The 11087-nt window shown below is 29.6% G+C and overlaps 1 protein-coding gene across 2 annotated transcripts in view; it reads left to right on the plus strand.

Moving 5' to 3' along the window:
• Nucleotides 1–10833, plus strand: part of LOC106678952 (uncharacterized) — a 70713-nt gene extending 59880 nt beyond the window's left edge. For both annotated transcript variants that reach the window (XM_014417824.3, XM_067045522.1), the window contains exons 2-6: nucleotides 6889–6930; nucleotides 8639–8767; nucleotides 9477–9643; nucleotides 10403–10474; nucleotides 10671–10833. In XM_014417824.3, the coding sequence (XP_014273310.1) occupies nucleotides 8659–8767; nucleotides 9477–9643; nucleotides 10403–10474; nucleotides 10671–10727 (405 nt within the window). In that variant the 5' untranslated portion in view covers nucleotides 6889–6930; nucleotides 8639–8658 and the 3' untranslated portion in view covers nucleotides 10728–10833. The remainder of the gene's footprint in view (nucleotides 1–6888; nucleotides 6931–8638; nucleotides 8768–9476; nucleotides 9644–10402; nucleotides 10475–10670) is intronic.
• The last annotated feature ends 254 nt before the right edge of the window (nucleotides 10834–11087 follow it).

Consider the following 11087-nt stretch of genomic DNA (forward strand, 5'->3'; position numbering starts at 1 on the left):
CGATATCGATATCGATATCAATATCGATATTTTTCTTTCGATATCCCATCCCTAGTATATACTAGTTGTGTCTTCAGACGACCTCTCTTCCGCATTTATCTTCCTTATTGTAACATTTAGTGACATGCTCCAATGATTGTATACGTATTATTGTTTAATGAGCAAAAATACATTAAGTTAAGCTTGAATAATTTTATTTAAAGCAGTAAATCAATATTTTTCCTCTGATGAGTCAATCGAATGGGAGGGAATAGTTTGTTGACCTTTCTGTGCATCTCGTCTACAACATGGAACCGAACAGAGGGAATCCTAAATCTCTTGAATTATTAGGCACCAACTAGATCAAAGGGATCTGGCCTCAGACGCAGGACGACCTCTAGTAATGTTATAAATGAAACGACTCAATAGTCGCAATATCAACGCACCATTAGTATCTTGTGAGAATGGCACGAATGCTGAACCGGAAATGATTACATAACTGGGACAGCCTATCTCTTTGTAGTGCTTGGTCGACATATCGATTATGCACATCGCTGCCCTTTGTCCTTCTTGTCCGTCATTGATCGATACTGTGTTTGTTTGTTCGCCTGGATGGCCTCTGAAGATTCTTTGTTTGGTTCATTTCTTAAAAAATCACAATACGACCTACTCATCCATGTGTTTGTTATTAAACATTTTGTAAGAAGACCGGATCACATTCAACAAAAACAAAAAATTCAATTTTTTTTTGTTTATTAGTGTATACCTCCAGCCATCACCACAGCTCTCGGGAAGCCCAGCTGCGTAGATCGAATCGCTGGCCATTAATAGGCCTATTTATTTGTTTTCCTTGATCGCAAACCAGATCATCTAATTACTTTCAGTCATTATATTATCTCATCCAATTATAATATGAAACGTATTAAGTTTAAGAGATTCGTCGACCTTATAGAGATTCTTATTAATACATTACAAGAAGTCGTTACTGATGTCTATAAATTGCGCTTAAATTCAAATACAGTCGATAACTTTAAACCCGTGATAATTCGAAACATTAATGGCCTGAGAAGAATTTTCAGTTATCTAAAGTTCAAAAAATCAAGAGGTGGGGACAAAAAGTTCAAATGAAGGATACTTTTATTAAAAGTTTATGTGAATACTACTCAATGCATAAATAGATATGTATATATAAAATTAAAATGTCATTAGTTAAAGGTCTATTTAAATAAAGAACCTTTCTTTAGATTGAGCGACTTCCATCTATTATTATCCATTGAATTTCTATGGAAATAATCCCTTGTTTCCGTCCTTAAGGCATAGGAACGTCAACTTATGAGAGGTCACCTTACAGTAGTTGTTCTTAATTATCTTTCACCTCTTCATCCCTATAGCGTGATTAGTTTAATTTCCTCTTGAACCGTGTTAATCCGAAGGTCCGCTGTAAAATTAAGAAATTCCGTGCACTAATATGGAATTGCAATGAATGGATTATTATAAATAAATAAGTACTAGTCCCATGCAAAACCAATAATGCACCGTGCCAAGTTTAAAAAACAAAACGGATGAACCTTTGCACACCCTACGAATTTTACCAACCGAATATTTTCCGGCTGATTTTGTAGACGATGAGCCAGAACCGGATTTTTTCTAGCCCGTAAAATTCTCGGCGTGTGCAGACCTCCATTCACTTCAATGTGCCATTGAATTTAAACACGATCTTTAGTAAAATTCTTAGCGTGCGCAAGAGCCGTTACTATGCGAGTTAAATAGCATAAAAAATCAGTGAAGACTAAAATGACTTTATTCTAATATATTTACAAGAACTACATGTTACTCAGTCTCTATCTTCTAACTTATATCTTACTTAGCTATCTAGTCTAGAAAATATATATGTACTCTGGAGAAGAGGGGATAGAAAAATAATGAAAATAGGAAGGAGAACCAATCGGATAATTTTAGGAGACTAGGTGGGGGAGGTAGAGAGCCTATGAGATTTAAAAGTAAAGTATTTGGAAGGCGTGGCTAAAAGTTCTAAGAAGGATACCAGGGCCTAGGACTCTTGTGCACTTACACACATATGTTAACCATAAAATAGCTTGACTGATGCAAGTCCATTGTTAGATGACAGCATGTACCTGCTCGAGTACCATTTACCATTGCCTTTTGATATAGGATTCTGTTAGAATGGTTTCAAGGGCCGTATGGGGACGTAGTTGTTTTTATTGAGTTTCTTTTGTAATGAAATGTGAACACAAGGAACCATATGTCTAAAGTGACCGAACCTACAGTTGGGCAATGGGCAATTGTTTAAATTTGTAATGCTGGTTTCTTAACTTGCGTATGATCCCAACGTTAGATAATCAAGACGATTCCGAGATATTTACCTATACATATGAAGTGTATAGATGCAAAAAGGAATATATTCAAATTTGAATCATTTTCAGGAACCAAAAACATATACCTAATTCAACGATATATCTTTCTATAAGTCCAATCTAATTTTACAATTAGTGGGCATTGGAGAAGGGGCATAGAATACTTGACTATGTATATTTCTGGATTTCAGAAAAACATTTAAACTGGAACTTATCCCCTAACACCTCATGTGTTCTAAAATCTACAGGTTTCTGTTTCTTGCAAAAATGAAAAAAATCTAAGCTGGATAATAGAGAGCTCTTAGAACCTTGGGGCCCAGACCAAGCTGCCTACCTCCTTCGCCCCTCCGTTTCAACACATCAACACACTACATCAAATTACATTATCTGTTTATCCAGAAGAACTTAGAATTTACCTAACCTTTCACCCCTTCATGCTCGAAGAGTTCCGTAAGCTGCATGATGATGATAATACCTTTTACACCATCTCAATTACCTTATTATTTTCTCTCAGAACACTTTTGAAAAATCGGGAAATAACTACCTCGAGATAACCATATTCTCCAAACCACCCTAAAATCCTATCAGCTAAATCAAACAACTACGAAGATTCTTTCCTAAGATTTCCATTCAAAATTCTAGAGTTAAATGCGGTGGAGAAGAACTGAAACAGGTTACAAAATCAACTTAGATTCCAAAAAGAAGTTTCACTCATTAAACTACTAAGAACTACCGTTCCTTTTTAAAATAGTAAAAACTCGCGAGTGAAAATTAAATTAATTAAAAACTGATATTGTTGTCATAAATTTTTTTGATGAAAATATTAAAAAAATAATACTATCTTGAATTTATTATTGATCAACATTTAATTTTTTTTAACATATTAAGTATTTGATGATAAAAGTTAATTATTTTCGAGCAGTCTTGGTCGGGTGTGAATAAGACGACATCTCTAATGACTGTGTAATATATATTAATAGCCGATACGTTGATAGTGTGCAAAGTCTGAAGGGCGACATCCAGTTAGGGAGCAAGAGATTAAAATGGACTGAGACTGCAGCGGCCTTATTTATATTTTGACGTCACTACCAGTGAGTATCCGAATTCAGGTTAATGTCAAAGGGAAAGACTGGACAGCGGTGTTCTCACGATGTAGAGGGTATGCGAAACTGGAATATGTCCCTCGTGTGAGGAATAATTAATTCCTATTTAATGCACTTTAAATTACTTTTCCTTTTTATCCAGTTAATAATGATTGAAAATAATTTTTTATTAGGTTTCTCGATTTAAATATTTGAAAAAAATAAAAAAGATCCTCAGCACTAAAACTGATAAATATTTGAATCTCCTTGTTTATTAATTGATTATTTAAACACTTGTTTCTCGATGCTTATGTTCAGATGTTACATCTGCTTCAGCTAAAGATATTTTCTAAAAACACATCAACGCGGAAATTTACCATAAAAGAGACCGATAAAAATCTTTGAATTCTCCTAGATATTAATAAAATTGAAGTTATTAATAAAACGAAAAGAGAGAACCCCCATCACCCCCATCGTTCTTACCCCATCAGAAATCAGTACACCCCTTAAATTACAAATATCAGTAAAATGGCAAGCCAAGTGGGACAAAAGTTCTCCGAGTAAATTAAAAGAAATAAAACGATCAGTAAAGCCATGGTCAACATCCTACCGCAACAGCCGCAGAGAGGAAGTTGCTCTAACCCGCTTGAGAATAGGTCATACTCTCCTCACGCACTCTCACCTGATCAGAAAACTGCCACCATCAAAGTGCAAATATTGTCAGTCCATTCTCACGATTAGACATATTTTTGAAGAATGTACTCACTATTTGCCAATAATAAACAGGATAGAACTGGCCCCAAATTTATCAGAAGCTCTCACAGATGAGGAAGCTAAAATTACATTAGTGTTTGAATTTTTAAAAGCACATCGCCTTCTTTATAAATTATAACTGCTCTTCGATTTTTTTTTTTATTTATTGATTTTTTTTTATTTATTTATTTTTTTTTTTACTTTTATCATGCCATAGGCGTTGATGACCAGAGGGTTTTATGCCTTTAAGCAACAATCAACAACAACAAAAAGAGAGAATCCACCGTTTCTGATTCTCTCAGTTTGATCACGCTAGGAGATGATCGTTTTCAGGATCAAATTTAACTGATATTCATATATTTTATTTATATAACAACAAGAAATGATCAATTTTTAATATATTATTTTATCTCTATGAATAATATCATTATTGCTCTTTTTGGATCATTGTTAAAGTAATAAAGGGATAATAGCATTTGTGACTCAGCTAAAGCACACCACATTGAACATTTTAGAACTTCCTAAACCGATTTAAAAATATTAATAACAAATTTTAGGTTTGAAATGTTTGGTTCTTACAAGGTTTTTTTTTTTGGGGGGATTTAAGAGTTATCACAGCTTGAACGAAGTTATAATATTGAAAACAAATATAGCATAAGAATAACTGAGGGCATAAGTGAAAAAAAAAATAGTATTAACAACAAATCTATAATCACATTAAAGAACGGAAGAAAGTGCATCTATTATATACACTATGCAACTATAGATCAATTTTATAAAATATTAGATAAGGACTACACAGTTGGAAATTTCAGAATTAACAATTTTTTGGCAAAGTTCTGATTTGAGCGAGAAGTTTGATAAATCGATAATCTGTTGGTAGTTTTAATAACCCAAATTAAGTTATGGAAATGGAAAAGACTTTAAGTGCCAGAAATACGAAAAGTGAGATTTTTACGGAAATACAATGAACAAACCAGCACCGATCGACTGCTAACTGCTAAAAGTTCCTGTCTTAAACGGTTTAGTTCCAAGAGCTGTAATTTTTTCATAATTTTGTATAATACATGATATATATATACATTTTATTATAATACACCTTGTTTTGCCTTATGGCATTATAAGAACAGTTGCAAGGTCCGCTGAAGGCAGGGACATTGGTGGCATGTTAGGCGGGGGCTAACAAAGAATGGGGAGGGACCATTCCGGCTGGTAGTAAATCTGTTAATATATAAGTCCTAATAGAGCTGTTTACGTTCTATAGTTCCCGAGATATAGCTTTTTAAAAAGAAACATTTTATAAAAAAATTTCTCTGAAAAATCAGTAGTTACTGAATTTATTTTGGGAAATCTATATCTCAAAAACCATTTGACATATGTCTATTAGCACTCAAATCATAGCTATTTTAAGTAGTTTAGTATTTAGCTGTATTATGAAGTAGTTTAAAACATCTATCTTCGTTGAAGTAGTTTTCGTGGTATTCGACAAAATGAATTCACAAAATGTTGATTTATAGCTGTTCGGACAAATGTTTTGATTTATGAAAAGATATATCTCAGATACCATAAGACGTACAGATGTCTGCCAGCATTCAAGTAAAGATAATTTAACTTACTATAAAGTAATTTATGACACGTATCTTCGTAGGGGTAGTAATTTTTATGATATTCGCATACGAACATGAATTTTGTCCGTTCCACATGAAATGCTGTGTAATAAATTAATTTATTTTAGCAAATATCACGAAAACATTTATCTTACGAAGACAAATGTCATGAACTACTTTACAGTAAATCAAACTAGCTTTAGTTTGAGTGTTAATCGACATTTTTAAGTCGAATGGTTTTTGAGATATAGACTTCTCAAAATAAATTCACTAACTACTGATTTTTCAGTGCATTTTTTATGAAACGTTGCATTTTAAAGATCTATATCTCGGGAAATATTGAACTTGAATTAGGACTCATATTTTAGCAGATTTACAATACTTTAAATGATGTTATCTTAGGTATTCTAGTATTATTGGTAGTTTAAAAGATATGGAGCTCAGAATGAAAAATTCATTCAAAAATCTTAAGTTCAAGCAGAATCTGTTTAGGTCACTGAATATTAAATTAAACCATTTACTTAGATAAAGAAATGGAAGGCTTATCAGAAAAGAAGGTTTTTAAATTTTTTTGGAAAAAAACCATTTTAATTCTAATGCAAATAATCTCTTCAAATTATTTTACATTTTCCGGATAAATGACAATGGCGATTTGTAATTGTAAGGTCAGAAACACGCATATTAATAAATAGAAAATGGCTGTTAACCTCACTAAATTATTTGTTAATATTTTAAACTTTAGTAAATCTAAGTTTAGATGGTTGAATAAATCCTTAAAGATCCCTGTTTCGCCATTTATTAAAAATAAATATCTTTAAAGATACTCCTCCCTCCTCCCTCAAATCTATAATTAAAAAAAAAAACATTGTTAATCTTTTTTCTGTATTATAAATTTATTTTAATTAGGTACCTTTTTTTTTTTTATTCCAACCAATTAGGGATAACGAATAGAACATTTAAGTACATAATTTATACCTGACTATAATTGTCAAGAGATTTTATATTACTGATACTGTGATGTAATTTCTGATAATTTAAAATTAAAAATTATATTTATAAAAAATGGATTAATAACAAAAGCTTTTATTTCAGGATTTCATATACCTGATAGTTTCCACTTGCTCAAGCAAAAAGGTAAGAAATTTAGATGCCAACGCTATCTTTTGAATTAATTGAGTACTTAGTGGTAAGATTAGTAAAACGAAATCATACCTAACTACATGCCATTACTAATTATTTTGTTAAAATGCAAAAACACTTCTTTGTTAACCTTAAATAGAGACTTTAAAAAATATATATATTTTTTGATTAATTTTCCAGAGTTCTTTTGATTCCATTGATTGAGGAATTAAATTTTAATTTGACAACAGAATGGGTTAGTTTAATTATTTTATAAAACTAACCAAGCATCAATACACACAACCTAACTTTAGGTTTAAATTTACACTACAAATGTTTCAATAATTTGAATAAAATGAAGATTTAAAAATAACTGATTGGTATTTGTTATTTCACCTTTGATTGGAGATGATTCACAGTTTGTTTAGTTGAAGTTATTTGCTAATTAGTTATGATTTAAAATTTAATATTAATCTAATGTAGAATATAATTACAAAGTATAGATAAAAACAAGAAACGACAAATATTAAACAATAATGAGTGTCAACAAAAGTTAAGGCATGGAGTAAGGCTATGAGGAAAAAAACTAGAGAGAAAAAACAAAACTTGTATTTTAACATAAAAAATAAGTAGATAGAATAAAAAGTACATAAAATAGAGAGAGGAGTAGGAGTAGTCATGTCTGAGTTAATTGCATTTGATGGGGTTTTGGGTATGTCTAAAGGGTATGTGTAATATATGTAAGTAAGTGAAATAATATCTTTATCAACTTTATGGTTAACTAGTTTTTCTTCAAGATTGATTTGGAGGGTTTGAGATATGAAGTATATTTTATGTTTAGGGACTATAGGGAGGATAGAGGCTTTGTCAAAGTTAAAAATATGTTTGAGAATCAAAGTATGTTCAAAAAGTTTGGAGTCCAATGGGTTACTGGAGTTGATGAAAGATTTGTGTTGTAAGATACAGCCTTTCAGGTAATTTTTGATTTTGCTAATATAGGAAAATTACAGTTAGGAGTAGAACATGGAATATGGTAAAGAATATTGGAGTGGTATGGAAGACTTATGGGATGTTTCAAGTTACTAAAAAGAAAAGGAAGCTTATTATGGGATTTGAGACCAAGGCGTTAGAAATGGTATATCATAATGACTTCTGTATTTTATCAGAGGATAGATATATAAGGAAGAGATCTGCATGGCATTAATGTTGGAGTAGATGAATTTTTACCATGTTTGTTATTACTTTTAGTAATTATTGTTTTACTACTTACTACTCTAGTTTTACATTTACAATTCTATCACTCATTACTGTATCAATTATTAATTAATTTTCTATTCATCAATATTTTTATATTTTCTTAACTTAATTTGTTTCTTTCTTTATTATACAACTTTTTACTATCTTTCTATCTATATTCTAATTATTTTGTCATATTTTACAATGTCTGCATCTTGTTCTCATTTAGTCCTGATGAAGTTCTGCAGACTGGGGTGAAACGTTATTTTTTTTTTATTATTTAAAAAATGGAACTGTATATAAATATATGGAGCAGTTTTCTTAATTAGTTAGAACATTTTTCCAAAATAATTAGTTGCATTTATTTACGATCTGGTGTTTTGAAGAATTAGAATATTAATTTCTATGGTAAAAAAAAAACTTAAGATCTAAATAAGCATCTGATGTATTTAATTTGATTATATAAATGACTTTTTTTTTCTCCTAGTTTTAAAGAAGAAACAAAAAATGGGCTGCAATGCAAGTAAAGGAGTGTTAGCTGTTGAAATGGGAGCTGATGGTTATCCAGAAGGAATTCCTTCTCAAAATGGAGACGTCAATGTGCCCGGAAGACCTCGTAAGTGTAAAATATAATTATAACATGAATTAAATGTGTCTGAATACAAAAAAAAATATAAAAGATTCATTTACTTTTTTTAATAAGTAAAAAAAATGACTTAAAAAAATTACATTAATAAAATATAAATAGGAAAAAAGTTATTTATAAATAGGATTATGAAAAAATTAATTAATTTCTTCAGTATTTATGTTATGATTATTTCTTTTTCTCTTTTGTAGTAGTTATTATATTTTTGTATGTTACCAGAGCTAGGGCATATAATATAAAGGGCTTAATTATTTTATTTATTTATTGTTTCATGGCAGAGTTAGTAGTTATTCAATTATAAAATAAACATTGAATCCAATAAATTGTAAATCAAAAAACTTTATGCTAACTAATCAGGATGAAATACAGGAAAAAAATATTTGTTTAATTATTTAAGGGATAAAAAGTCACATTTTTTTATAAATACATTGTTTGAAACATTTATTTTTATTTTTCACATTTTTTGTGTTTACTGATTTATTTAAATCTATTGAAGTATTCGAATTTATTAGTAGCTTGCAGAATTTAAAAAAATTTACTTTATTACTATATTTTGGTGTTTAACATGAAACAGGTGACCCAAAAAAAGACTATGAATATTAATTATTCTTTGTGTTTTGAAAATGACATCAGTTTATTTGTAAAATATGTTTTCATTACTACTGTAACACCATTTCAGCAAAAAGCTTAGCATTTGAAGTACCTTTGCATGATGATGAAGAAGACAATGTTATAAAAAAACATCCACCAAAGAGGCTGCAGCGTCTTGAAGATCAACAATTACCACCTTTAACTCATGAAGCACTTGATGAGAAGCAAGCCGAAGCTGAACAAAGACGACTGCAGGTATGAAATAAATCATTAAAATTAAATGGATCTAATTTAAATTTAATGCTTTCAAGCTCCTCCTTTAATCTGAATTGGAACAATTTGTTATTAATACACTACATAAAACCTTAAAATAATTAAACACATTAAAAAACTTAATATTATAACTATAATTATCTGAGAATCCCAAGCAATACGCCTTCCTGTAGAAAGTGGTCATACAACAAAATGTTAAGTACCCTTGGTTATGCTTAGCTTTGAATACCTGTAGCACAAGTGGTTATATAATGTTGTTGAGGAATCCCATCTAAAATTTATTAATTTAGAACTATCTAAAGTTCACAACAATGAATATGACAAATAAATCCGTTGGCTGATCTGAATTTTAAAAATATCTTAAAATTGTAATTTACTTCAATAAGACTTTTTATTACTTTAAAATTGTAGATCCGACTCAACAAATGTATAATTTTTTATAATAAAAAAAAGACTTATTAAAAAAGTTAAATAGCAAAATTGACATTTTGTAAAAGTCTTAATTATGATAACAGACAATCAAAGAACAAATTTTTTCAATTAAAAAATATTATTATTCTTTAACTTTTCTCATATAAATTGGTATATTTAATGACCAATTTTTATGAATAAGGATTAGATACAAAAAAATAAATTCAAGAGAAAATCAAAATAGGAAACTTCTCATTTTTGAAATACATATATAATTTATGTGCCATCTGCTTCTTATTATTAATTTACTTATATTTATTTTGTTAAAAGATTTTGAATCAAAGAATCCAGTCAGCAAAAGCACGTCAAAAGCTCAAGAGGAGTCTTGCTATCACTGGTGATGTAAGTTGATACTATCAATTAATAATTATAATGCATTGTTTTTGTAAATTACATTTATTTAAATATCTTTGAAGGATGGCTGGCCAAATGAAAATGGTGAGAAACCTTATTCCTAATAATTAATTACTTATTTAATGATTCTACTTTTTTGCTTTATTGATTACTGATTGAATGATGCAACTAATTTCTGTTTCAGAGTAATGGTCATTTGATTGAAAGTATGAATCGAGAACCATCCACAGTTGAGCTTTGATCTTAATTGAACAATGGTGTAATTCATTTTCAAATTTAAATAGATAGATTTTTATATTAACATATTTTAATATGAAGCAAGAATAAAATAGATGATTGAAGAACTACAATGAAGTTAATTTATACTAGTTTTATATATCTATATTAGTAATTAGTTAAGTATATAACTAGCTGAGCTTCCTAAATTTGCAGCAATATTTGTACTAACTACCCACACAAAAATAAATGTATGACTAGTTAAATATATATAAATATTTTTCTAAGTATATTTAATGTATATTCTAATATTTTATAATATTTAATGTGAAATATTGCTTCTATTTTGCTAGTATTCGAATTAAAAATAAAAGATAAGATCAAA

This window comes from Halyomorpha halys, unplaced genomic scaffold (assembly GCF_000696795.3).
Source record: "Halyomorpha halys isolate HHAL.00 unplaced genomic scaffold, Hhal_1.1 Scaffold170.1, whole genome shotgun sequence".
Lineage (NCBI taxonomy): Eukaryota > Metazoa > Arthropoda > Insecta > Hemiptera > Pentatomidae > Halyomorpha > Halyomorpha halys.